The sequence below is a fragment of the Amphiprion ocellaris genome, chromosome 13 (assembly GCF_022539595.1).
Source record: "Amphiprion ocellaris isolate individual 3 ecotype Okinawa chromosome 13, ASM2253959v1, whole genome shotgun sequence".
NCBI lineage: Eukaryota > Metazoa > Chordata > Actinopteri > Pomacentridae > Amphiprion > Amphiprion ocellaris.
Window position 1 is genome coordinate 22214187 of NC_072778.1, and position 27890 is coordinate 22242076.

General features: G+C 40.0%; 2 protein-coding genes and 1 long non-coding RNA gene across 5 annotated transcripts; 1 reads left to right on the plus strand and 2 right to left on the minus strand.

Annotated features, from left to right (window-relative positions):
• Positions 1-334: 334 nt before the first annotated feature.
• Positions 335-8259, minus strand: LOC118470059 (uncharacterized). Its single transcript, XR_004847067.2, has 3 exons — positions 7921-8259; positions 6584-6717; positions 335-6403 (listed from the first exon to the last, which is right to left on the minus strand). It is a non-coding gene; the product is annotated as an uncharacterized LOC118470059 (long non-coding RNA).
• Positions 8260-16040: 7781 nt separating this feature from the next.
• On the plus strand, positions 16041-22206 carry zdhhc15b (zinc finger DHHC-type palmitoyltransferase 15b). 3 transcript variants are annotated; one of them, XM_023266627.3, is made up of 11 exons: positions 16041-16201; positions 16617-16643; positions 16748-16842; positions 16923-17043; positions 17343-17412; positions 17744-17776; positions 17860-17980; positions 18175-18307; positions 18483-18609; positions 18938-19056; positions 20097-22206. In XM_023266627.3, exons 1-11 carry the CDS (start codon positions 16078-16080, stop codon positions 20138-20140), a joined length of 1014 nt encoding a protein of 337 aa, XP_023122395.1. In that variant the 5' UTR covers positions 16041-16077; the 3' UTR covers positions 20141-22206. The 3 variants fall into 3 exon arrangements, with proteins under 3 accessions (XP_023122395.1, XP_035802452.1, XP_035802451.1); XM_035946559.2 differs by having other exon boundaries at positions 16066-16504; XM_035946558.2 differs by having other exon boundaries at positions 16066-16339.
• Positions 22123-27886, minus strand: uprt (uracil phosphoribosyltransferase (FUR1) homolog (S. cerevisiae)). Its single transcript, XM_035946560.2, has 7 exons — positions 27359-27886; positions 26156-26198; positions 25998-26067; positions 25743-25805; positions 24493-24654; positions 23672-23770; positions 22123-22514 (listed from the first exon to the last, which is right to left on the minus strand). The coding sequence occupies exons 1-7, from the start codon at positions 27580-27582 to the stop codon at positions 22408-22410; spliced, it is 768 nt and encodes a 255-aa protein (XP_035802453.1). The 5' UTR covers positions 27583-27886; the 3' UTR covers positions 22123-22407.
• Positions 27887-27890: the final 4 nt, after the last annotated feature.

Consider the following 27890-nt stretch of genomic DNA (forward strand, 5'->3'; position numbering starts at 1 on the left):
TCAGCACCATTAAAAATGCTCTCTGTTGCCATTTGGGCTGTAAAGCACAGATCATTCTGGGAGGAAGGAGCAGATTTGGCTGTCTGCAGTATTAGCGAGAAGGAAAACGCATTACATATTTGTAACTGATTTCACTTTCTTTCAAAATTAATTCAACATCTTCAGGACATGCATGTATATGAAGATGTAAAAAAAAACACTTTTCTCTCAAAGCTTGAAGTGTCCATGAATGTTTACAGTAATTCTTCCCTCCCTTCGGTTCACACACCAAACATACTCTCTGGTCTCATTCAACAAAGCCAATAGAAACAGATCATTTGCCACAAGCTGCAGATCGTGTGTTAAGGTAATTCACTTTAATTAGTTGCACATTAGTCAAATCAGTGACGAGAATTTCTGTAAAGTCTTATCAAGTAATGGCAAACAAGATGTCTTCTTTTTGTACTGTGTCAACAGATAGTAATTTTTTAGCAACATTGCGCAATTTAACAACTTTTGCAATGTTTTACTACAAAATAAGGCTAATTTCATGCTATCCCTGCAGTCAATCAGCATGTTACTTGAACATATGCTGTGAGTGACATTCATCACACACTGAAAACATCCAGTATCAGAACAGTAACTGTGTGCTTGACGCTTCCATATATACTTTATTCAGAGATACACATGCAGCTATTATGTTTTATTTATGATATTGTGAAAAGAACATATTAGTGACAGAGAAAGAAAAATTATGAAGAGATAAATGTGTTACAGCATGACAGGTGGCAGTGAGACTGAAATGTATTTTTCTGTAATATACAGCAATTATTTATTATCATGTCTTGATAACCTCATACTTTTAAAAAATACATTTCATTTGGGGCCTTTTTGGACAGCGGAGAGTGACAGGAAATATGTTAAGAAATAGTATTGGAGTGACATGCAGCGAACAGTCGGAGATGTCAGCATTCAATCAGGAAACGGTTGCTCAGAGCTTCAGCACTCATGCATCAGGTCAACCTGTTTTCATTTCCAGGGCGTCAGATACTGCCATTTAAAATACACACAAGTTGTCCCCTTGCATTGGTGCCACCTCCACCAATATTTGATATAGACAAATGTATAGAAGTTTGTTCACTTTATAAGGCCCTCATTCACAGGACTTTCATTGTGGAGACTGAGCTCTGAGTCCCTTGTAGGAACAATATTTTTTTTCCACATGTTTGATTTTGTCACTTAGTTCGATTTAGGCACCTTAATGCTATGCAGTACTTTGTGGTTACCGGCTAGTTGCTAACTTTGTCAATCCATTGATTTGATCTCCAACAGCATGATTATTGGAATTTTTTTTTAACAAAAAATAAATTAAAAAGCTGCCAGCCACTACTGGAAATGAGGCTGATTAGAGTGGTCAGAGTAGAGCAAAACTGTAAAAATGTGGGTTTTAAAACAAAAATAACTGAAAAGAAACCTAACCAATTGATATTAAATCCATTTTTTTCATGATGTTTTTTTCTTTCCAGTTTTAACCCCTTGACGCTTGAATTTATTTACAATTAAATTTTTTTTAGAAACAACTTTGGAGTGTTTTTGCTTTCCAGCTGATGCTAAAATAAGTGGAGACTGTTGACTTATCTATTACGCATAGAACAGATATATAATAATAATAACAGATATATAGTAATTAGGTCCCACTCCGACCGCTCCTACAAGAAACCACTGCTTGCAAAAGGTTCCGAGGTACGTATTTAATATGCACAAACCGGCACTGGGGGAATGCATACGCCATCTCGGCTGCAGTCTGAATGAAAGTGGTTTGTTGTGAATTTGCGACAATAGGCGTCAAGGGGTTAAAGGAATACCACACAGTGAAAAGACTCAGTGCATGATATGTTTCCAATAACAGTCAAGAAAGGCAGCCTGTGTTCAGGTTTGTGTTGGATCATTAGTATTGTTTGGGGTTCATCATTTAAATTCAGAAGGCTTTTTACAGTCATGACAGACCCCATTAATATGACACTCAATCAATTAGCAGCAAGTTTAAATGAAAAAGCCAAACAAACTACAATGCAAAAATTAAGCCTCTATCTGCCTATATTTTTGCCTTATTTTTTTGTGACATATACTGCAATGCAGTGTCTGGCAAACCGATGTCAAATTTGGGAAAAAATAAAGCCCCAGTAATGGATTTGTACCTCTGCACATGACTTAAGATACATCTTGCATAAACAAGAGCAAAAACTTATGACCATCAAATCAAATCATGGCCAAAATGAGAGTTACAATCAAATGTCAAATCATGTTTTGTCTCATGGCATCTTGTTTTTCTAACATTTGTCTCCATGGTGCATTTCCAATTGAATGGAATAGGAAAATGATTCACGGAACAGAGGGTGTACCTGTGTCAGGTGTCCTAAGGTGCAGCTGATTCAGTCGCTTAGCACAATGCAAAAGCTGAAAGAAGAAGAATGTTGTAGGTGTTTGTGGTTCGCTGACCAGTCTTTTCCTGCTCAGTCCACTTCTAATTGTTTCCACTTGTCCTTTTGGTGCTGCATCCCTAAATCCCCCGCTGAATGATATTTTCTTTTTGAGTGACATTTCCTTGTGAGCGATTTAATTATGAAAAGATTTCCACTTTCCACTTTAATCTCTGCAGCCATGTGATCATGTCTCCCAATCAACCATAGTACATTTGAATTTGCGTAATGAAATGTGCTTTATGATGGCATGTGTATTTACAGTCCTCTCATCCCTCTACCTCTGCACCTCCATGTCGCCGAATCAGGCAGCTCTCACCTATTGCAACCCCCTGGTGGCTATTTAGGGTAGATTTGAGTCCTCGTAACCAGTTATGAAAGCAGACGTAAAAGCATAGCTGAAATAGCTGACATTTCCCAAGTCTTGTTTGATTATGTGAGAAAGGTTCTAATAAGAGACATCATGCTTGTTTTCCAGTACTTGTGCATGTCGAGCTCTCAGCCCAGGACCCATCAGGCCTGCTCTTTGATGCCAGTGCATAGCAATCAGACTAATTGGCCATGGCAACACTGATGAAATATTTCAGGAGGAGAAAAACACAGACTTGGAAAACTGAATCAATATCATTAATCACAGGCAGGAATCTGCTATTAATGGTGTCTGTTTTCTATTAGGGGCTGAATGCAGACGTCAGGGATGGGGATTATCTGACCCCAGCTGTCCTCAGCGTGACCAAACAGTAAAGTTCAAGGTAGAGTGTGCAGCAGAGTTCACAGAAACCACCGTCACCTTCCTAAATAACAACACAACACAGTCTCATCGCTATCTGTCAAGGTTGTAGTGGATGGCCCATCCGCAGGTGCAACTGCAAAGTTGATGGCGAGAAGCAGATGCAATGTCTACACTCTGTATAATATGCATCAGGAGGACATGTATGTGCCCTCCGATGTGCTTTAGACACAGCAGAAGTTAAGGCTTTGAGCTGCGATGATATGAGTGTCTATCAAATTCAAAACAGGAGGAATCATCCTTCCGTTGAGCAAGGCTGTCTGGACAGCTGTTGCACTTCTTTCTGTCTTTTTCTTTCACTCTTTGTCAGATAGTTTTTTGGCCACTTTGAGCAGAAACACGCACTGACACATTATCACCTATTAACTTGATATGGTGACATGGCAGCAAACAGAGCAACACTGGCGTTCATTTGAAGTTGTGTTTTTAACTACCTCTAGAATGTAAGTCATGCTCTTTTCAGCTATTTTTCTGGTCTCTGTTAACTTCTAAAGTCTGTCTCATCTACTAAATGCTCAACTATGTCCATCTGAATGTTCCAAACATTATCTGTCTGGTTTTCCAGTTCTGAGCAAGAAGCACATAGTGTGTTTTTTATTGAATAAAACTGTCTATTTCAGCAAGGGATACACAATGATATTGGTATTAATGTCTGCACTGGTGGAAAACGGCTCTGAAATCAAATATCATACATAGATAAATGACCAATGATGTCTGTTGAACTAGAAGTTTAAAATTTTGTTTGAAAATGTTACATGGAATTGAAAATGGCATGTTTTACAAGTTTTTTAAGGTAGTTTTCCCACTTTGTCCACTGACTGTATACGTTTGAAAAGGATTTTATTTTATGCCTGCACCTGCCAGTGGAACATCAACAGTAAGCATGATAATATATAAATACCGCTACAGGAGAGACTGCAATTAGGAAGAAAAAGCATGTGGATCTACAGCAGTAAACAAAAGTTTAGATACACTTGTAAAGATCATGTATAACACGGTAATCTTGAGTTTCCAAGGTCTCCTACAAGTCTGACCTTTCTATGATGGAATGATTGAAACACATGTAACAATCCAGCATTTTGTTTCTTTCACAGTTTTACTTTACGTCTTCTGGAATTACGACTAAAACTGTTGGATCAAAAACATACATACAGTTTTAAGGATGCAGAAAGTTCTGTTGATCAAATTTCTTAGTGGCATGACCTCTTACCTTCATGTGAGTGATTACGATTGACTATAGCTGCTGACTTCTCGGAGCCAATTTAAATAGGGCCCAGTTGATACACTCATTAGACTCTGCCACAAACACTACAGTGGGAAGGACAGTCCAAGGAGCTCGCCAAAATGAGTTGGAACATGTTGGCAAAATCTTATATTGTACATCTCTAGGTGCATTTGCATATTACACTCTTACAAAGCAATAACACTGAGACTAAACAGTAAAATTGTGGGGCAGTAAAAACAAAGAATCACTTGAAAAATGCTAAAAAAAAACAAAACAAAAACAAAACACACACACACAAACTCCATAGAGCCTTAAATTTAAGAGTTTGGGTGTGGCATTATCACTATGTGCAGCCCCAGTCACATACAACAGGCCATGTAATCCACTGTAAATGTAAGAAAATTAATTATCGCAGATTTAATGTCAAGGTATTGTATCAGGTCTTGGAATAGAGCAAGTGTAAAAAAAAAAGCAACAGTCACAAACACTGTGACCCACTAAGCACTGCCCTAAGCCAGGTAACATGAAAGGAGCTTGCACAAGTGGTGGGGTCTTTATGAGCGGCCTGGAGACCAGAATGCAGCCTGGCCTCCTGTGACACATACAGACCACAGAGACTATCCCATCAGTGTCCATCTATCCACAAGTACATCAACATAACCAAAGAGAACTACAAATGAACTATCTCAAGTGGAAAAGTTTGTTATGTTAATGTATTGAAGGACTGCAGGGAGAAGTGTCAAGTGTGAAGGGTGTATGGCTGCAGAGGCTACATAGGACGCCGTCCCAGCTCATAACTTCAGCATTGGTGCACTGATTCAGTACATGCCTGTTACTTGCCAGGGGGCGGGAAGAGGGAGTGGGGTACACAGGAGCAGCATGAACTGTACCCCTCCTCCCTCTCAGTCACTTTCTCTTTCCCTTCTCCTCCCTTTGCAACCCCTGACTTTGATGTAGCACTGCTGGTTATGCCATATTTTTCTTGGCTATTGAATCCAAATGGAAAATACAATGTCACAGAGTTCTTGTCGCTGCCCAAGTGCATAGATTTAACTTTTATGTGACTTTAAAAGATGGAAGAACTATTTGGAGGTGACACTGGCACCCTAATTCCCCCCTAATCCCTAACTCAACACAGAGCTCTTTTGCGAATGAGACGTCTCTTCCACACTCTATTTAATGCTGGAGCTCTCCTTTGTATGGAGGTAGTGACATCATCACTACAAGACGTGTCCATTATCAGCCACCTGATGACATATGGGCAAGTTGTATTTGCTGTCATGGAGACGGAAACATTGCTGTATATGCAAGGCATATCTCTGGCGGCAACATCCAGCGGCAGAGTGAGTTTACATTCGACTCTACATATGCTTGTATTTCACATCAGGAACATATCTTTGCTGCAATAACTAATGACAAAAATCAAAAGAAGATTAACTGAAGCAAAACCGCAGCAGTGCCATTCTTAGTAGTCTGAAATCAATCCAAGCCAGACCTACAACAGTTGCTCATAATATCAAGCATGATTATCCAAGGGAAACATGTTTCTATCCGTTACTGTTTCCTGTCAATGAATCACACACACATTAAGGAGAATCTGTGTTTGCCCTCTTTCAACAGTAATTACTTATGTTGTCAAATTCTTTGGAATGGCATGCCATAGTAGGCGTTGGGGTTGCTGTAGGTAGAATCTGCAGTCTCAGTGTGAATATATCTACGTGCAACGGGAACATTTTGGACATCACAGGCTGGATGAGGATTTACAGTCATGCTGACACCCAAAGGACCCCAACTAAGGTTCTCTTTGGACTCACGAGGATCTCTCTCCAGGCAGCTGTCGGTCTGGCCGGTGGCTCCTGACAGCAGTGGGACTGTAACACTGGATCCAGTGCAGGGGAGGCAAAGTCAGCTGCCAGGGTTTACATGACACTGCCAATGGAAAGATGGAGCCTTTAAAATAAAATACATTACTGGAAAAGACCTTCGATGAAACCAGCTTTCCCCTACTGATATAAGGTGCTGTGGCAAAAAAAATACTTTGTGATAATTTTTGACAGAATTTATCATTTAAGACCCCCACCAAAGAAAATTTATTATCATTATTTTTACCTTGTTAACATGTTCATACGATGTTATTTACATGCTAGAAGGCCAATCCTGTTTACCAGCAGGTTGAGGCTTCGAGTTGAAGGTGAGCTGGTGTGCTTGAGCTGCAGCATGTAGGGATCGGTGGGTGGATCCACCTATTCTAGAAAAAACAATAATTTAGAGTTCCATCCAAGACATTTTAAGGCAGGAATGGAAAAATCCCCTAAGTATGAGTTTTTAGGATTTTAAATAATGACCGGACACAGATGTTCATTTATAGTGTTTGTGTATTAATGTTAGCTGGGTATCTTTAGGTTTTTGTTAAATTAATTCTAATATTAATAATTGTACATGCTGATTATTTTTATTTTTAGCCATTCTTACAGTGCAAATACTATGTATTAGAATGGCTAAAAATAGACAATGACTGGCCCACTGCTTTCATCTGAACTGAAATATTTCAACTATTAGATTGCTATAACATTTTGTTTCCACATTCATGGTACCCAGATGATGAATCTTATATGAATTTACTGATTCCAGAGGTTTTCATTGAACACCAACACATTGAACACATGATCACCATCAGCACGGTTAACTTCATACCAGCTTAACATGAACATTTCAGCAGCTGACATTAGCATTTACTTCAAAGCACTGTTATACCTATAACAGTTCGCGTTAATGCCTGTGGACTCTTATTCTCATTTATTTCCTCTACTGCTTTATTTGTGAAAAAAACGTAGTTATCCACCTGAATGCACCACTTTAAACCACAGGAAAAAGTCTCAAAAGTTCAGAAACGATAACCAGTTTCTGTTGGCAACATGCATGTTTTTATTGGTATAAATTTCTGTCATCGCTACTGATTACACAGTGTGAACCCTCAGGCATGGAGTGGTGTTGTACAAACCGAGAGGAAATGTCTTTGCACTATGAGTAACAATTTGCAAGAGACATGGTTTATGCATTTTTTTTTCTATTTTTAAGCACGTCTGCTAATGAAGTGTTCCTGCTGGCACAGGCAGTGATTTGAAACGGCACATGTGCCCTGGTTGTATGCCTGCCTGCCTGCCTGCCTGTCTGTCTGTCTGTCTGCACTTCAAAGGCATGTATGTATCAGATACAGCAGCCGGTCGAGGTTTCTTGGGGGTGCAGACTGTTATGATCCTGCTCCAGCCCCTGCCCTTCTTGCCCCATTTTCCCCATTTTCCTCCTTTCTCCCTCATGTCTCTCTCTCTCCCTGTCTCTCGCCCTCCTGCTCTCCCTGTTTCACCTGCCTGCATTCTGCCATCAGCTGATTACTGCAATGAGTGTCACCTGCAGTAATTAGTTCATTCACCAGTTCTCTACCTCACCTCCAGTATTTAAGCTCCATGCTTCCATTCACTCCCCGCTGGACCACAGATTCACAGTCCCTTCTTAAATTCTGTTGCCCTCCGAGATTCAGTTTCCACATGGACTTTGCTTCCCCACCTTTGGACTCTGTTTTACCACCTCCTGGATTTTTCCCACATGGACTCAGTTCTCCTACCGGATTCTCACCAGCCCTGCTTCAGTCTCCAGCCTGTTTTTCCTGCCTCGCCTCCGTCTGCCCCTGGATTCCCTCAGCCTGTCTTCCCCCTCTGTTGTCAGTTCCCCCATCTTGTGAGTACCCCTCTTTAGCTTAGTATTGTTTATTCACTTTAGTTTTGTAGACATCCATTTTTGCGTTCTTAGTGTTGGTTTGTAGAGTTTTGAGTAGTTTGGTTTAGTTCGGTCCCCCCCAGTTTGGTTCTCCATTTTATGTATTGGTTTAGTTATCTGGTTTAATAAAACTCTTTCCATTATTTACTTGTCTGCCAGTTTCTGTGTCTGTGCTTGGGTTCTCCAGCCCCCACCATAACACAGACAAGGTCAACAACATGTGCTATGACTACTAACCAGCCCCCTGCGGCTCCAGTCTGCATCTGTTACATTCCTCACAAAATGGAACAAAACATGGTCACCCAGTTTGTTTTGGTAACCCGGAGCATGAAGCACATTAGTGGATCCGTCAGGAGGCTTTAAATGCAAAGGTTGGGATGACTTAATGTCGTTTACAACTCAGCAACCGTGCCACCTTTGGCTGCCTTCTCTCACTGTTCTCAGAGCTTGGACTGCATTACTAAATCAGTAAGCCCCCCTCTTCCACCCCATTTGCTTTCGATTTGCTGCTTGTACCTGGATCTTTCATTGTCAGCACGTCCACATTCATGTATCTTCTTAACCTCCTTTACCTATGCTGTTTACCCTCCTGTCTGTTCCTCACTCTTGTTACTCCTTGGTCATCTTTTCTTTCTCTCTATCCCTCTCCCTCCCACATTCATCTCTCTCTGATCTATTTATTCCACCCTCAGCCTCTCTGCCCCTGTATGTTAAATTGGAGCATGGAAACGGATTCCCTTAAGTACCTGCTCTGGAATCTCCAACACGATGATAACTCCAGACCCTTTCCATGCAGGACTGGGAAAACAGTCAGCCCATACTCGAATTTTCAGAGGGGAATGGAAAAGGAAGAAAAAAGAAACAAGCCATTAAAGTGTTTTTGCAACCTTTGAAATGTAAATTACTGTCATAGATGGGGTCACCTCTTCACTCAAGGCAGTCATCAGAATATTTATGAGCATGTAATCTCAGAAAGCACTCATTTGTGTATGGTTCAAATGGGATGCTCATAAATTACTGTACGCTGCTGTTGCAGGAGACAGATGAGCTGTTGTCACCCACAGTTTCTTTATGCCACATTACTACTCTGTCAGAGCTCAGTTCATTGCATGATCTGGCTCTGATAGGACTGTGCACATCTGGTACCAGACACTTGAGCTAACCTCTGTCTGTTTGCAGCCTTGGCCTCAGGTAAGTGTGAACTCTGCAACATGAAATTCTAGGAGAGGTGAAAAATAAGATTTTTTGATTATTGCCAAGTAGCACCTGGATTTTTCATTATTGCCGTTCATAAAATGGGCAAAGAGTCTTTAAAGTTTATGTATGCACAAAAGGTTCCATATCATTAATCCTGAGAGTGACTGACTGAAAAATAGAGGTCTTACTGTGTGTGTGTGTGTGTATATAGGCAGAGCAGTGTTTATTCATGAGGATGACTGACAGACACCAATGGTGGAAGAAGACTGATTTGGTCCCAAGTGAAGCTGACGTAGTTGCGTCAGTAAGACTGGATCATCAGAACCCAATGAGGCCTTCCACTGTCTACCTCAGTCTATTCCCTGCTGCACCATCAGTGAGTAATCTGTTTTATGAGGCTGTATGGGGGGAAAAAGGATGTTCACATATTTGTGTTTGGGTTATTGCTGCTATGTTCTCACTGCCTGTTCATCAGCAGACACAAAACATCCACAGATGAGTTGCACTCATCGGTAATGTTTCCTTCTTGGTGGCATTGTGTATGCTGTCACTGTGTCTGGCTTCATGGAAAGAGTCTACAGATAAGCACCCTTGGGGGACACTGGAGGTGGGCACACCATACAAAACAAACAGCATCTAAACCTGAGAGATGATAGACTTCCCAGCTGTCCTCTGTGTCCATTGCAGCACTCTGTTTCTCTCTCTTTGTATCACAGCAGTGGCAGTTAACAACCACTTCCTTTCACTTGGCTAAATAAAACGTATTGATACAATCAATTGTATTTATGGAAAGTCCACCCGAAGTGATGAAAATGAGCCTAAGTAAGAGGATTACCTTTTGTTCTCACTATCTCTGAGGAGAAAAGGGTTGTCTACACAGAATATTTTCCATGAGGTATTTTCAGTGGAAAAGAGATGCTTAAGTTTAGACACAGTGTTTCAGCTTTCAAAAAAGGCCCTTGAAAGTGACAAAGCTGCTACAATTTCCCTTTGATGTTCTTCTCCAAATATTATCATGTGGTTAAACACAATGTGTTATTTTATCACTTGGCAAAATGCAATTAATCTGTTTGATGACAAGCACAGAGATCAAGAACAATGATACTGATGAAAAACATTTTTGGTTTAAATCCTGGCAATGAAAAGAGCTCCACAGAGGTCTTTAATTAAACATGGAAATTGCACATGGGCGCATGACATGCACACGGTGTAATGAAATGCCTTTACTAAAACGCATATAGTTGTCCTTTGGGGCGTGGCCACTGAAATTTCCATGATTGTTGAAGACACACAGGTCTCCACCCTCGAACAGATTTATTTTCACACATGCTGGGTGAGGTGTCTGCAATTCCTCCCTGCCCAGTCATTGTTTGTTCTGCTGTTAAGTATGAATATGAGCAGAGACTAGGCAGAACTGTAGCCATATTTAAGGGCTTCTCCTGCTCCGCTGAGGTCCGTTTGCTGATGTCACACCAACTCAACAGCTTTCCAGACGTCTAAAGTCCGCTGTGTCCATCACTGGGGTGAGAACCAGATCTGGAGGCTCTGCAGTCGTCCACAGAGTCAGAACATTTGGCTGTAATGACGTAAAAATGCAGCAACGGTGTGCATTATTCCCCACTCATTCCAGCCTGACTTTCATACTCATATTTCATATTCATACATGAATAATGCATCAAAAGAATTTTCTAGACATTTCTAACTGCAGTGCATTGGTGTTAATAGGTTAATAGCAGAATGGATTAAGTCTCTTTCTGTATAGTGTTAAGCTAAATTGCAAATGACATGTGTGACCATGTTCTATGAACTCATAGCTGTGTTTTCTTGTACTGGTCTGTCTCTCTAATTACTCCTGTGCTCCTGCCTGATTTCTGCACAAATACCTTTTGTGCAAATTTGGGCAACTCAAAACAGCAACTCTTTGATCACCTGGATGTATACCAATGACAATATGTTAAGATGAATGCAGACTTTACAATATGTGCTCCTTATTGACTTCAAACGGATGCACACATGATGAATTCCCCGTCCAGACGCTAAAGCATGCAGGGAATGAAATGGAAATCCTATCAAACTCAATACTGCATCATCTTGTAGTGTTGCAAAAAACAGTCAGACATAGAGTCTGCACACACAAAAGACAAATAATACCACCATTCCTCTTCCTGACACACACATACATGCACAGACTCTGCTGTTCCCACACACACACGGAAAACAAACGCACACACCTCGCAAATGAATCACCCTCCCAAGTGCTTGGCATCATCAGCATTCCCTGAACCAGCCGTGACTGCAGAGCACAACTGCATGACATGAGAGTCTCAGGGGTCAAATGAAATGCACACTCTAAGTGCCACTTCATCTTCAAGGCATAACAGTGAGCAGCAGCTCAAGAACAAACTCAAATAACACCGGATTGTGTCAGCCATTATGCTCCTCTCGCCACTTAATAAGCATGCATGGTGCTTCTTTGTGGTCCTTTTGCACTTTACTGCAGCCACGCATGACTTCTCCCCAAACAGGCTCTCCTCCAGCCCCTACTGTCTGTTTATGTAGACTACCACCAGGGCGGCAAGGAATGCACTTCCAAGACGATCTGCTCGCACACATCTCCAAGGCAGGGAGTCTGCCTCAACCTGCTGATATGAGCTGCTTGTGTTTTACTTTTACACAGGGGTAAATGTTTTGATTGAAAGGCTGTTACTATTTTGCTAGTCACAATGACTTTGTAGTGGATGGGGTTTGCTGCCATACTGATGGATGGATGGCCGCTCCCTGGTTGAATGAGAGAGGAGCTGTCATCACCCGGCTGCCGACACTGTTGCCTGAAGAGAGAGAGGAAGGCAGGGTGGTGGTGGAGGTGGTGAGGGGCAGAGAGATGAAGAGAGAACAGGAGTGGAATGGAGAGCCAGAGGAAGGACAACGTGTTGAAGTGGGAGAAGATATCAGGGAAAAGGAATGGGGCCTCGAAAAAAGAGAGGAGAACATGTGTGATGGAAAAGAGGAGGTCAGTGTTGGGTGCAGCTCACCTCACACCCATATCCCAGAAGGCACTGCAATGAGTGAGTCTGCATTGCGTAAAGACGGGGGAAAGCAGGTGGTACTGTGAAACACACAAAGCCTTCGCACTGCTGGGCTGTTAGAGTCCATGCTTAAATGCTCCACTAACACTGGAGTCCCTTGACATGATGAAAAGTTTCACAGCATTCAGTAATGGGGAGACAATTACACTGGCTATTACGCATTGTGTTGAACAGCCACGTCAGAATATGACAGCATTCCATAAATCTTGAGAACAAAAGGAGTTTAGGGATGAAGCAGCATCTCTGAAGGGATGGAGGAGGAGGAGGGTCGCACGCTCATTAACAGAGATCAGTGCTGATAGTGACATCAGCAGACTTGGTCTTCTGGCATAAGCTCAATTTGTTCCTGCAAGGCTTTTTCTTACCTCACAGTCATCCAACTATGAGCCAGAGAAACACCAGTCTGTGTTCAAACAAGTCTAATTACTAACATAATTGGATACCTTGATGTTCACTCACACTCATTCATTATACGGCCTTGATCTCCTTTGATGCAGGTATCAGAACTTGCATAGCAGGACGAACACTGCTAATGAGTTAAACTACGTGAGACTCTACAAAGAACAACCATTGCAAAGGTGTGTTGTAAGCTGCCCTGTGGTGGCAAAACTTTTAAAACGGTCTCACAGTGCCTCCCATTGGGGACTTCTGGAAAGTGCACAACAAAATGATGAAATCAATTCAAAGCGAAAACAGAAGCAAACTAAGGAAATAAAAGGCACTTGAGTATTTGGAACTTTGCTTTTGAGCGAGGGTAAAGTTTGGTTTGATACAATTTGATCTTAAGGGAATTTTTTTACTACAGTTTTTTTGCAGGTCTGGACAACAGACAAGATGCAGTCCTGAAGAAGATTATTTTATGTCATCTAATTTTCTCATCTTCCATGCCTTTCAAAGTAGTGGGACCATCAGATGGGCTGCAGCTTTCTTTCTCTGGCTCCATACCATCCACTGCCTATTCACTCTCACAGCTGCAGATTCAACAGCCGTGAATGTATATAAATTCCTCCTCTATTTTGGGGGTGATTGCAAGAATCTGGCAGAGGACTCAAGTAGTGAAGGGAAATCATGCCCACATATCAGATGAAGAAGCTGTTCATCACTTTCCAACAGAGCAAGACACCTGACATCACCATCCAAAGTGAGCAGCTGGAGACACAGCGTTCCTGTACCTCATATAAAATGCTAGCACAGTGCCGCTGAGCAGAGGGAATTGCAGCAAACATGTCATCAATCGTTCCTTGAGCATCACCAGTGTTGGTGTTAAGGACGATCAGCGTCAACATGGGAGAGGCCAAGAGCATAAACAAAGGAGTGAAAAGGTTGGCTGTCATGAGGTTGAACCCGACACCCCGGAGACACAATTGTTTCACCTCCTCTGTGAGTAGGTGATGCATTACACACCTACGACGTCCACTTCATACCTCAATGGTGTGACAGGAGGCCACTTCCTGAGCAAACGGCCCCACACTTAGCCAAGCAGGTGGAGCAAAAACAGCTTATACAGGCTGAGCTACTCTATTGTACTGTGTATGATGTTGCATGTATTATTAAAAGCAGTTGTTGCCACTTTCAGTATTAATGTTATTTTACATGCCTTTACTGGAATTAAAATTACTCTAGAATACATATACATACATTCATACATAACATGACCAAGTAATGCCTGTTGTTTTAGCTAAGCTTGAGTTCACTACATATTAATCTGACACAGTGAGAAAGGCCCTCAGGTCATACATGTGTCCACACACATACAAAAATGCAGAGGTGGGTAGAGTAGCCAAAAATTGTACTCAAGTAAGAGTAATGTTACTTCAAAATAATATCACTCAAGTAGAAGAAAAAAGTAGTCATCCAAAAAATTACTCAAGTGAGAGTAAAAAAGTATTTGGTGAAAAGACTACTCAAGTACCGAGTAACTGTTTGATTGTAATGTCCGATTTATTTTTTAGAAATGTGATCAGACAGACAAAAATGTACAATAATGTGCAAATTCTGGTATTTCCAAATAATAAAATTTTTAAAAAATGGCAAAAATAAACATCTCTACAAAATGACAAGACACAAGAAACATAAATTTCCAAATCTCAGTTTTTCACAACATAAAGCTTTTGAAACAAATACTTGTAGTAAGGTAACGTTTTCATGTTTGAACAGTGCAAACTACTTCCAGTGACAAGATATACTGCATGCTCATAGACTGTATGTGCATGCTGTATTTCAACCACCCCACCCTCCCGTATCACGCGGACCTATCAAGCTTGACGTCACGCTTCACTTCGCCCGTGTTAGTAAACAAAAGACAGAAGCCGACGATATCCATGCTAACGCTATGCTAATGTTATCGGACTCCGAAGCAAGACCAAATTTCTCGAAAATGCCCCCATTTTTTTCATTCCCCGTCTGCTACGTGTGTAGAGCTTGTGCCGCTATGCCACCACGGTTCGTATGTGGTCATGTGACTGCAGGGCGACGTCTGGCGAAACGGAGTCACGTGATTATTGTTGCTTCGTCTGATTGGTGAAACACAGTCATGTGGTAGATCCACAGTGCGGAATCTCTCCGGCCAAATAAAGCAGCTCTAATGTGGTAAATAAAAAAGTAACGAGTCGAGTGTAGCCCAGTGTAACGGAGTAAGAGTAGCGTTTCATCTTCACAAATCTACTCAAGTAAAAGTAAAAAGTATGGCAGAGTAAAACTACTCTCAGAAGTACATTTTTTTCGAAAAGTTACTCAAGTAAATGTAACGGAGTAAATGTAACTCGTTACTACCCACCTCTGCAAAAATGGCAACAGTAAAGTCCTAAACTTACATCTATTGCCAGTCCAGGTGAAATCATATACGCTATATTGCATCATATTACCATCACACAAACTCGGAATTCTTTTTTGTTAAACATTTTAAGCCTTTTTTCAACAGACAGTCGGGAAATGGGGACAAAGCGGCACTGAAATTCAGTGAAAAATTATTACATTGACAAGAAACAGCCCAAGATAATGTAATTCACTGATCGTTGATTGGTGGAGAGACTGAACATTATTCTGTATGTTAAACGCTAATGAACTGCAGCAGCAAGCGGCGCTTACCTTCAAACGATGCAGCTGCATTCTCTCAGGAGGTCAAAAAAAATCTGGTGATTTTTTTCTTTGAATGTGTGTGGCCTGCAAATATTTTTGACAAATATACAGCTGGTGTGTAGCCTACAAATGAAGCACATAGTAGTAAACACGAGCACTTAAATTAAAGATTATTATTATTATTATTATTATTATTATTATTATTATTATTTTGTGGATTTGATTGGTTGACAGGAATTTCTAACAGTTTATTTACTAAAAACGCAGCAGTTGTTGGTTTTCCTAAAATTAATCATTTTATATGCTTACTTAAGGGGAACAAAGGATGAAGTAATATTAGTGAAACTATGTGGTTTCGGTGGTCAAATACACTGGTCTAGTAACTTCAGTGCAGTGAATCGCTGCCCGATGTCACTGATGGATAAATCTCAGGAATGTTAGTGGAGCACCAATGAGGGCTGAGGGTAGATGAATATGGCTCTCTCCAGAGGTTTGAGATGCTGTCAAAGGGTTTTCTCCTGGATACCCGTTCTTATTATAACCGCCGTTGTGCTGTGGTCATACTACGCCTACGTCTTTGAGCTATGTCTTTGTGAGTACGACAGACTGTGTGCGGTTGTTGTGATTTCCACCGTTTCAGCTCAGACATCGCAGATTAGCGCACAGCGCTGTTGACAAAAATAACGATATAGAGAGCAGCAGCTAGCAAACTACGCGGAAGTGGCACAGGGTGTGTGCTTTATTTGGTTAACGTACAGTAAGCTTGTATTACACGTAATTTAATTTGTCATTGCCATTAAGAGATCAGCGTTAACTCTGGTTCACATTAAAACAATTGTATTATTGTTGCTCTTAGCTAACTTCAACCTTACCATCTGGATTGTCGTGTTAGCTGGTAAATGTTGTTTTCCTCAATAAACATAAAACTAGTGTTAGCAGAAACACTGTTGCTATTCTCTGGAATCCAGCTTGTTATTTTTAGTAACGTCATGTTGTTTTTTTAACAGTTACACTCAAAAATCCACTGGAAAAAGGTGCGTTACCCTCTCATTTCTGTGCTACAAGCAGTGTGGACCGCTAAACTGTATATTAAGTTCATGGTTGTTTTGTGTGGTAATGTGTTTTTTTTTGCTTGCAGTGGCCTATCTACTGGTTTTTCATGTTTGCTTTGTGATGTTCTCCTGGACCTACTGGAAGTCTATATTTACTCCTCCCGCAACACCTTGCAAAAAGGTAGCCTGAATATAATGTTATTTATTTACATGTTGAATCTGTGGTGGCATGCAAAACATCTGGTGTGTTTGTTGCTTTAGTTTCAGCTGTCATATTCAGACAAGCAAAGATATGAGATGGAAGAGAGGCCAGATGCTCAGAAGCAAGTCCTGGTTGAGATTGCAAAGAAGCTTCCTATTTTCACTCGAGCTCAGTCTGGAGGTAAGTTGCCCAGTTAAATATGCTGTATTATTAATTAATTTTCTACATGTCAAAGCCACTGGAGTAAGGAGGCAGGAACAACCCATCATCTCACACATAATCTGTATTTGGTGAAAGCAAGTAGATTAGGGCAATTAGCTTTGCGTGCTCTCCTGAGCATCCTCATCCAGAGTAATCAGCCAATGTATCTCTTTCATTAGTGCTGATTGCTAAGAGTAAGTTCTATCCTGCAGGAAATATGTGAAGGGTAAGCTGGGCTCAAATGTCGTTCATTCAACTAGCCATCCTCTTGTCTCCAGCTATCAGGTTCTGTGACCGCTGCCAGGTACTGAAGCCTGACCGCTGTCACCACTGCTCGGTTTGTGAAACGTAAGCCACCCTTTCCTCCCCAATCCATTCATCTAGAGAGATTGCCTTAGGCCAACAGATATTTGTGGGCCAATGACGATCATGATAGTTAGAGGAAGCTGCTTTGTTGGCATGCCATCTCTTAGAAAGAATATCCTAATGACCAATCAGTGCAGTGGTTTAGCAAAAACAAATGAGCACATACATTTCAGAATGCATGTAATGAATGCTGTAACAAAAATTGGTCTGTAAAGCAAATTAAACTGAATTCTTCCTCTTATTTACTTAGTATTTACTGCTTTTACACAGCTGTCATTCTTTGAAAATGATGTAGATTTGTTTTTCTTTTCAGGTGTGTCTTGAAGATGGACCATCACTGTCCCTGGTAAGTTGTAATTTAACTTATAGTTAAATACTATGATAAATTTATTTATATTGCTCTGACACCAGAGTTTCTTCTTCCTTTAGGGTGAACAACTGTGTTGGTTTCTCCAACTACAAGTTTTTCCTTCTTTTCCTCTCCTACTCTATGCTGTATTGCATATTCATTGCAGCAACCGTCTTTAAGTATTTCCTCAAATTCTGGGTGGTGAGTGTCATTCTTCTTGTTTGCCAATTATGTTCATCATCTGATAATGTTGTAATACTGAGAGTCTGAGTTGCTTAAATTCAGCACTATTGTATTTCCAACAGAACAGAGAACTGAGCCCTCTGTCATAGGTTATGGCTTTTTAAAGCCCCCTTTTTTCTCAGGTTTCTAGTTCTAATGTTTCTCTCTCTCAGGGGGAACTGCCAAATGGGCCCGCAAAGTTCCATGTCCTCTTCCTCATGTTTGTGGCGCTCATGTTCTTTGTCAGTCTCATGTTCCTGTTTGGCTACCATTGCTGGTTGGTGGCCAAGAACAGATCTACTTTAGGTGAGAGTTCACATATTTGTTGAGAAATCGTCTTGGGATTCCCGTTATGAATCAGCTCTCCCTCATTTTATAAGTGGAGGCTATATTTGGTCCTTATTTGGTTTATGAATTTAGACTGGCTATAAAATCAGGTGTGGAGAATTGACGCATGAAAATGTATTGTGACATTTTCTAGAGGCCTTCTCAGCTCCAGTGTTTGTTGGTGGACCAGACAGAAATGGCTTCAATGTCGGCATACGCAAAAACCTGCAGCAGGTATTTGGGGAGGAGAGGAGACTGTGGTTCATCCCTGTAGTCACGAGGTGAGTTTGCTCTCAAGAGACAGCAGGTACAGATGCATAATTAACTGATATTTTGTGTGCAGTAGAGTTTTGCAATAAATACAATAATTAAATCACAAAACCAGAGAACAATAAAATACAGTATCTAATAATTTCAATAAACTGAATAATCAAAATATGAGGGATGTTGATGGGATGTACAATGTGATGTTGACTGCCTGCAGAAGATAGTGTGGGTTTATGTAGAAGCAAATTAACAAAATGAAGGATTAAATCAGCGTTTTGAAGTTGGTAACAGTCTTAGATCTTTAACTAGCTCCTTTCTCCTTTTGCACTTTGCATGTGTCAGCCAAGGGAATGGTCACTACTTCCCTTTGAAGAATCGGACTTCTGAATCCCACAACCCCTTATTAGCTAATGAGGACATGTGGGATGAGTCAGATGATGGGTCTGAAGAAGGAAGCCTGGGTGAGTTTATCTAAATTTTGCCACATTTATACATACAAACACACTCAAAAAAAGGTCCTAGTAAATTTAACAGTTGTAGTGTTTAACCACAGTATAGAGCACATAATATTCACTGTAACCACTGTAGGGGAGATTGGTGGCACTACAAGTACTAAATATTTTCTTCAGGATGTATCGGCTATTGTGGTTTTCAAAAAAAATCCAAGGAGAACATCTTTAGCGATGAATTGTGTGCAGCTCTTCTCCCAAAACCTTTTATATGGATAATTACTGTGTTTTTTGGGGGGTAATTTTCATCTCTTGAATTACTTGTACTACTATTATTTGTGTAGAGGCTGCAAACTTAAAACTAAAATAAAGATTGAGTCAGAAGCAACGAATGCAGGTATCGACAGACTTTGGCTGTACTTTCATGACCAATGTCTGCCCACGGAACCAAATCTGTTTCAATGAATGTCTGTCTTGCCTGATTTTTTTCTTTTATTCCTCTGAAAGTTACATCTGTATTGGCAGAGATTTATTATGATTTATTTGCTTGATTCGTTGCCAGCAAAAAGTTTCTCAAAGCTTCAGTTGCTGATGATTTCTCAAATTTTATGGCAGAAGAATTTGCTAACAGGGGCCTGAACGTGCATCAACACTTGTAATTAATCAAAAATTTTCATTGCCCAGTTTTTAAAATATGGAAGCTTTAAATATAAACATAAAAAAACATTATCTTGTAGAAAGTCAACTTCTGTCGCACACTTTGTAACCTTGGATTAAAAAGGCATATGAGATGTGACTGCACTTTGTTTGGTGCACATAATCACATTAAACTACAGATTTGTACAGTTTTCATTCAATTGCAACGATCTGGATGCGTCAGTCTCACACTGTGCAATTGCTGATGCTACCTTTGGACTCCAACCATAATATTCTGCTACCACCTGGTGGTCATATGAAACACACTGTTAATTATGAGCTGCATCTGTTCCAAGAAAACCACTGAAAAAGATTCTGAATTTGCAAGCTGAAATGTTTTCTTTCTTTCTCTCCAGTTGAGGACCAAGACCCCTCTGTTACCATAGAGATGGAGGAATAATTTACACTGGCACAGAGGACAATTAGGACTTATATCACACACACTGTGCACCACGAGGTAAATGCATTCCAAATCATGTGGATGTTCGGACATGCTGAAGTGGGCCAAATGGGTGGACTGAAACCTGCATTTGGATTGTCATTGCCGATTTAACCCTGGTGTTTCACATAACGATGAAAAATGGATCATCATCTCTCCTCTTACAGATGGATAAACAATAGCATCAGTTTTATTTGGAAGAAAACAATGTTAGATATTACCTCACATATAAAAAGCTACTGTTATTTACTGTGGGTCGTATATTTGCCTTAAGTTGTTGATCACGCTGAAGGCATGACGTGTAATTATTACTAATGTTGCTTTTGGGAGGCTTCTGTCTGACACCGTGCTATTTTATATGCTTCTCTTTCAGAGTTGGGTTGAGTTTACAGTGTTGCACCTCAGAACTTGGTCTGTAGTATCTGCAGGCTCCAGAGGTCTCTTATAGTCTCAAAAGCTGATAGTTTAAATTATTAATGGTGTCTGGCATCTACTGGTTTGGATTTTTGCAGCCTATAAACACAAGATTTAACTTTTTTACTCCTTTCGAAGTAAACGTAAGAATACCTGACTTGACCTGCGCCTTATTATTATTAAACATATTCCTTTGTTTTGGGAGTCAGTTTCTCCAGAGAATGTATCCTTCTGCTCATCATTCTGCCTGTGAGTACACTGTGCCAATATTTCGGGCACTTATTTATGAAAGAACCTATCATATTATGCTTTTATAGAGTATTTTAGCATCCCTGTAGCAGTTGGAATGCTATTAATAATGTCTGATCAGACAAAACTAGCATTCATAGATAGAGCTTGTTACATTTCAAATCTGAGATTATGGCAAACTTAATAAAATGTGTATTATTTTCAGTGGATTCATATCCTAAATATACTGTATATCATGACTGTTGGCTATATTGCTAATTTAAAAAAAATGCAGTGATCAGTGTTTTTTTAAGGGGCGAGCGTATGAAATAGTTATCACAATCTTGTTTTCTATAATATCAGCTATCCCTCGTAAGATAACACTGAAGTGTGGATGCAGGGTAATAAAGTGAGAAAAGCTTTTTTCATAGGCACATTATTATGCATAGGAGAAGACATAGGTTCTTCTATGTCTTTTTCCATTTTTCATCTTTTTAAACATCGAGATGACTGTACATATATAAATATATAAAACAACTGATCCTCATCCACTGGTTGGTAAAGGACAGTGGTCTTCTGCAATATGATGTTCAGCTTTTTTTTTTTTTGTACCTGTGTTTACGTATTTTTAAATTCATAATACCAATGTAATGAATTCTCCTTATCGAGACTGTTTATCAACTTGTGTATTTAGCCAGTGTACTTAGTTGAAACCTAATTTTCTTATTGAGTAAACCCATTTATTAGTATGAGTAAAAAGTTGGGCCTTTGTCAAACATTAATGCTATTTGAGCTTGACACTTTAACTTGCTTCATCAGATCTGTTTTTTTCATGTTGGGTTAGCCAAATTGAATGCTGCTCATGTCTGAGAGATACTTCTGTTCATTTATTGATTAAATCGTATGTTTTATCCGAGATATGATTTGGTGTTTGAAGGCATGCACAGAAAAATTAGGAAAGATGTGGGTGTTGAGTGTTTCATGTAGTCTTGTCTGTATTTATTGTTATCCAGCTTTTTTCCTGTGTATTGAGTTTGGTTCTTACCTGCTGCAGGCAGTGTCTGTATATTTTGCTCCATAAAGTGACACTTAAGAAACTATAGAAGCAATGTGCTTTTATCAAATCGTAGGATATTTATAGCATGAAAAGATGACAAATTACACCCAGTTGGCTGACAGGAGTTCAGTATTGCTAGAGCACATATGGTCCCTTTTGAACTGTATTTGGAGTATGTGATTGTGGTGCTTCCCTTTCCATAACCTCAGAACTACCAAAAACACTGATCCAGTTTCTTTTGCTGTTCTGTCTGTAAACAAATATAAATTCTTTATTGATCCTTCAGTTGTTGTAACATGCAAAATAAAATTATCCAAGTTGAACTCTTTATATGATTCTGTGTTGTTTTCTCTACACAGCAACAAAACATAACAATAAATACAGTGATCAGATTAAGAATTTTGTATCAGTTTAGGAACCTTACATAGCAGTGTTTGGCACAACAAGGAGAACATGAGATACATGACAAAGTGTGCCAAAAATATACCCAAAACAATCTGCAGATCATGTTCCTCAGGTTGTCCTCCGTTTAGTCAGTGCCAAAGTACCTCTGTCCAAAATGTGTTGGAGCCACTGGATGAACCTCTGTGGTCAAGATGGTTATATCTGGGAACTCCTGGATAATAGATTTAGCTCCTAGAAGAGAAATACACATTGGGTGAGGTTTTAAAAGAAAAATAGTATTGCAATTTATTACTATAGTGATTAGAAATTAGTAGCTCTAGCAAATGAAGAACGAGCAGCCAAAATTGAATAATTTTCTGAGGCAACAAATTGCCATGACCACAATACTGACAACCTTTTAAGTTGATAAGGAAAACTTATTAGCGAGCAGCAGCTTATTGACACATTCAGCATTTATTAGGAGCTGGTTCAACTGTTTACTCTATTTTAGCTGTTTTTTTTGCTTCTACCAACCCCTGAGGGAAATGTCTACCTCTTTATGCTCCACTGTGTTCACCAGCTAGTCTCTAGTTGCTACTTAATCTGTCTGTTGTTCCGTGCTGAGCAGGTAGTGTACAGTGGGGTTTAAGTGCTTTTTTTGTTGAAAGCAGCCGTCTGCTGTGACTGAAAGTGTTATGAGAGCAGTGAGAGTGAACCAAAACAGCAGAAATGTGGACTGCACAGCTAAACAAAGAGCTCAGCCTCACTACAAAGCAGATTCGGGTGACAATTCCCTGTGGGTTTATTATGACTCCTTTAACACTGTCACTTTTTCACATTTTAATTAGATACATGATTAATATAGAAATACTGACTCTAGCTTCTTTAAATATGTACGGAAACACTGGTAATGGTCAGTGGGCTAATTCACTAGTAATGCTGACAAGATAACCTTCAGCCTTGTATACACTGGCGCTTTGAATAAATAAACAGAAATGGCTTTTGAAGGCTTTAGAGTATCAAAAGACTGTACATTTTATGGCAAGCTTTTCAGAATCAAGTATTTCTCCTATTTAACTGGAATATTTGACCTCTCAGATTCACTAGAATAAATGTCAAGGAGGTTTAAATTATTAGAAATCCTTTGGGAAACTGAATAGCCGCAATAAATGTCACAGCAATCTGCCCGGTAGTTAATAAAGAGAAAACCATTATACGAGTCCAGAAGTTACCCAATAACTTTGAAAATTACTTTGAAAACCTTAAATGGGGACTTTTCTGGGACAAACCTATTTTCTAAAACCATTGTTGGTTAAACTGGTGAGCAAGACATCAGCACTGTGGTCATCAGCTGTGTATTATATGAAGACAACGACACGTTTAAAGTAAAGTGCAGTTGGGTGATATACCATGAGGGGTGGAGAAGAGGCTGAGTAGGATGATATGTCTGGGCTGGACTCCGTGTTCTATCAGCACCCTCACTGCCTCGATCACAGTGTTTCCTGTACCTGCAGACACGGAAAATGTGAGGTTAGATGTTTGATTCACATTCCCGTGCTAACAATGTCACCTCATTTACAGAAATAGAAACTGTGTTAATTGAAAACTTGCTGAATCACGATTATGACAGGTCAGGTTTATGAAACAATTATATCACATAATTGCATTTTTAAAAATTCATATAGGACTGATTATTGTAGCATCTCAAAAAGACACTGTGCTACATGCTGATTGATCTGCCCATCTATCTGGGCACTTGGCAGGCTTTCATTTCTCACCCTGTTAGCATGCATCAATTAAACCATATGCTCCATCATTCTGACACAATAAAATATACCCTCAGCCTACAGTAGCTTGGTCACCATCACATATTTTCAAAAACTGAGAACAGAAAAATGCTGCTTTGTGACATTGGGAAACCAGGGCTATTAAGATACTATTTTTGTTGGCCCTCATTATGCTATTCAGCAGCATGGTGGCTATCTCCCAGGCAGTGTATAATTTCCCCCATGAGAGCTATAATTATCAGAGCAGTGTGAATGGTATGATGTGGAAATGCAGACTTGGTGGTGAAGGTCAACTCGAGGGAGATTTTTCAAAATGAATAAATACATAAAACTGTTTTTACATTTGCACAAAATTGGACATCTCTTGACATTTACGTGCTACTGAGGGCAGAAAAACTAGAGTCATCAGTAAGAAAAACTGCTCGCAGCTCTCTGTTACTTACTAAGAATTGGGTACATGAGCAGTACTTTTCTTCTGTACACATCTGGGGGGAACTTGGCATAGTACACCTTGGCTTTCTGTGTCTCCTCATCACTCTGGATGAGGATCTTGCCAATGCGGATGGAGCGGCAGCAGTCCCGGAGACCCTGCTCCATGGCCTCGCCTATGGAAAGACACATACAACATAACTGGGATCGAATGGTGGTCTGTTTAACTACATTTGATACGCCCATGTGCCAGATCTGTTAATTTTGCTATTGCAAATCTGACTGTCAAATAGACAGAACAACCAACACTTATCGCAATCATTTGAGAACAATAAATTGTGTATGTCTGAACACAAAGTAACCTTTGTGTGCAAAAGGCTACAAAGCTGTATAGTTGAATGACAAGCGATGACAGAAACGTCAATTAAATGTATATTTGAAATACCAAAAATCCAACAACGTTATGTCAATTCTCCCACCACCTGGACTAAACAGAGTACTGTCTACATATCCACACAATTTAATTGGCCATGTTGTCGGGCACTGCTTAATTTTACACCCCTAGAGTGGAACAGATGCTCCATATAGACAGGAGAAAGTGTAAAAGTTACAGCAGCCTGGATGCGCTGATCTCGACAGGGCTGTATCTCGACATGTTGAGCGACAACACAAGGGATATGTGTCAAGATGTGCCCGCTGTGTGGAAAGCAATGGGAGCGTTTGTTTTGACTGGCATCATGCTCTGCTGATACGTGCTGCCTTTAAGATGTAGTATTTGAATAATATTGTGTGTCTAACAGGCCTACATTTTTCTTTTTCTGATCTAGCATTACTGTCGTAAAATGATAATACAGATATGCAAAAGACTATGATAATAGTCTCATTAATCCGAAAGGATAGAGAATGACTGTCACTTCTGGTTGTGTTTTCTGCTGAGGGCATCACAGTCAGCAGAAAACTGTGACCAAGCTTTGCAAAAGTACAGAGATGTGTCTGTCTCAAACATCCCCCATAACACAATTCTACTGCATAATTTAGTATTCAAATGATCAACCAGTTTCACAGAGTAAAGAACTGTCTGCCTATAAAAAAAGCCTATGATCCAGCGCACATGACAGCTTGACCTGATATTCATCATCAGAGCAGAACAGAATGTACAGCATTAGTACACAGTTGGCAAATCACACAGCCATAGAGGACTCGTTACATGCCCTTACAAAAGAGAGACTCTAATTTGAAGTGTGCTGCAGCAGGTTTAACTTACCACTCCTCATAATGCTGACTCCACAGTTGCCTCTTTCAAACTTGACACCTTCATACTTGTACCCTGAGGGGAAAAACGAAGCAAGAACAGTCACAAATGTAGGTCTTCTGAATAAGCCCACTGAGTCATATATTATGCTGAAGGTAAAACGCTAAACATGAACCTTTCATGTACATGTGTGTTTAAATTAGTCCTTTTTTAAACCTTGTTCTTCAAGTCTAAACATTGACTTTGTAGTTGGAGAGAAATCCTCACCTGTTGGTGTGGTAACAGTGCACTCTGAGTAGGGAAGCTGATTTAAGCCCTCTTCAACTACTAGTCTGATCTGTTATTGGACAGAAAGAAAAGCAATGTGCATTTTATAAATGTACACGCACCCAAAGTATGCAATAATTATTAAGTCATGATCTTACCAGTCGGTCCGCACAAAACACAAAGTCTCCTCTGCTGGTTGTCCTGAAAATATAAACATGAGCTGATTAGATCAATCTGGGTTACTGGTGATCTCAGTGATCTCATCTCTCAGTTTGCGATCTTTAACTTCAACCTTATTTTGTGAGGAACAGATTGGGTTCATACTACTCTTCTTTTGGTGCTTGTGTAAAATTTTTAATTGCATTGTACGTACAAGTTTATAAAATTGTGTTATTGATATTATTGCGACAATGACTAAGAAATTTGCATTTAACCCTTCATCAGGCAATGTCCTTCCATTTTGAGGGATAAATAAACAGTCAGTCCCTCTGTTGCTTGTCCACCATATTCATATTTCTGATTATATTTTTCTGAAAATGTGAGTGGAAAGAAGCTGTATTCCAAGTTCTCAGGTTAGTGCTTATTTATATGGTCAAAATATATTTGTTCTTTCCATGTTTATGTATTTTTATTTTAGGATAAATATTTAATGTTAGTTTCAGGGACTTACAGATAGCTGATGCAGGTAAGGGGTCAGAGGACAAGGCTTGAGGTCTACCTAAGTATGTATGTTTTCATCTGTAGAAGGCTTGTAACTACTAGGGGAAATGTCCATACACTAATATTCTTTTGGTGCTTGTGTAAAATATTAATTGCATTGTTGTCAAAGGTATATATTTATGTCTAAGTGAAATTATTATCACGACAATGACCAAAAAACTTGCATTTAGCTCTTGGACACTCAGTGTCCTTAGATTTTGAGGGATATTATTTTCAGAACTTATCTTGACGTCCACCTAAGGATGTACATTTTCTTCTGTAGAAGGCTTTCTGTCTTTGACAAGTTGAATTGGGACAGAAAAGTGATTACAGTGTTAAACTTACAAACTATGGATACTGTCCAATAACAAGGAATTCTTGAGGGTCTGTTCATTGCAAAAGATGTTGGATTTGTGCTTCTCTTTTGAGAATATTGATGAACTCTGGTATTCTCAATATTAGATACAATATTAGACTTACCAATGACTCAGCAAAGTGTTTGTGTTTAAGTTCAGAAGTTACAGCAGCTTAGATTCAATATTTTATATGAGCACATGAAGTTTTGTCTTGATCTGGAGTTTAATAAAACACCACTTGATTTTGTACTACAACCTCCAGATTTGCTGTGTCCTGTATGTGAGCACAGAAGAGTGGGGACTCACTTGTCTCTGATTATGGTCTGTAATTCACGGATCTGGTCATTCAGAGGGAGCAGTTTGAGCTGAGGTCCCAGGTTATCTTGGCTGTCATGCTGTGTGGAGACATCACTTGGCTCAGGGTTGGACAGCACTGCAGGCACGCTGCTGCTGTTTGCAAACCGAACTTGCTTCATTGGGTGCTCCTGGCCACTGCTGACATTGTTCAGTTGCTGATTGTGGCATGGCATGCTGAGTAACGAGGTAAAAAACGTCTCCGTGTGCCTGTTTCCTGACCGAGCGACACACTTAACTCGCTGTCTGACAAAGAAGACAACGTGTTCTTCCTTTTAGTCTTAGCTAATGTTTACACGCTTTACGCAGCTTCCGCACAGAAGCCAACCAATAGAAACGCATTCAAAACATGTAAACACTAAACTACGTCGTGTTAAAATTAATTTAGCAACCGTTAATTCCCTTATATAAACGTACCGTCTGACAGAGCTGTTTTCTTGCTAGCTTTGACACTGACCGTTGATGACGGATATGACGTAGCCGG

Bases quoted from the DNA above. Each gene is read 5' to 3' on its own strand.
- uprt (XM_035946560.2), bottom strand. From the start codon at position 27,582: ATGCCATGCCACAATCAGCAACTGAACAATGTCAGCAGTGGCCAGGAG. The intron at 24,655-25,742 runs GTAAGTTAAACC...GTCTTTCCATAG, and splicing joins AGTCAGCATTATGAGGAGTG to GCGAGGCCATGGAGCAGGGT. The intron at 22,515-23,671 runs GTATATCACCCA...TTTCTCTTCTAG, and splicing joins CCTCTTCTCCACCCCTCATG to GAGCTAAATCTATTATCCAG.
- zdhhc15b (XM_023266627.3), top strand. From the start codon at position 16,078: ATGAATATGGCTCTCTCCAGAGGTTTGAGATGCTGTCAAAGGGTTTTC. The intron at 16,644-16,747 runs GTGCGTTACCCT...TTTTGCTTGCAG, and splicing joins CAAAAATCCACTGGAAAAAG to TGGCCTATCTACTGGTTTTT. The intron at 17,777-17,859 runs GTAAGTTGTAAT...TTCTTCCTTTAG, and splicing joins ATGGACCATCACTGTCCCTG to GGTGAACAACTGTGTTGGTT.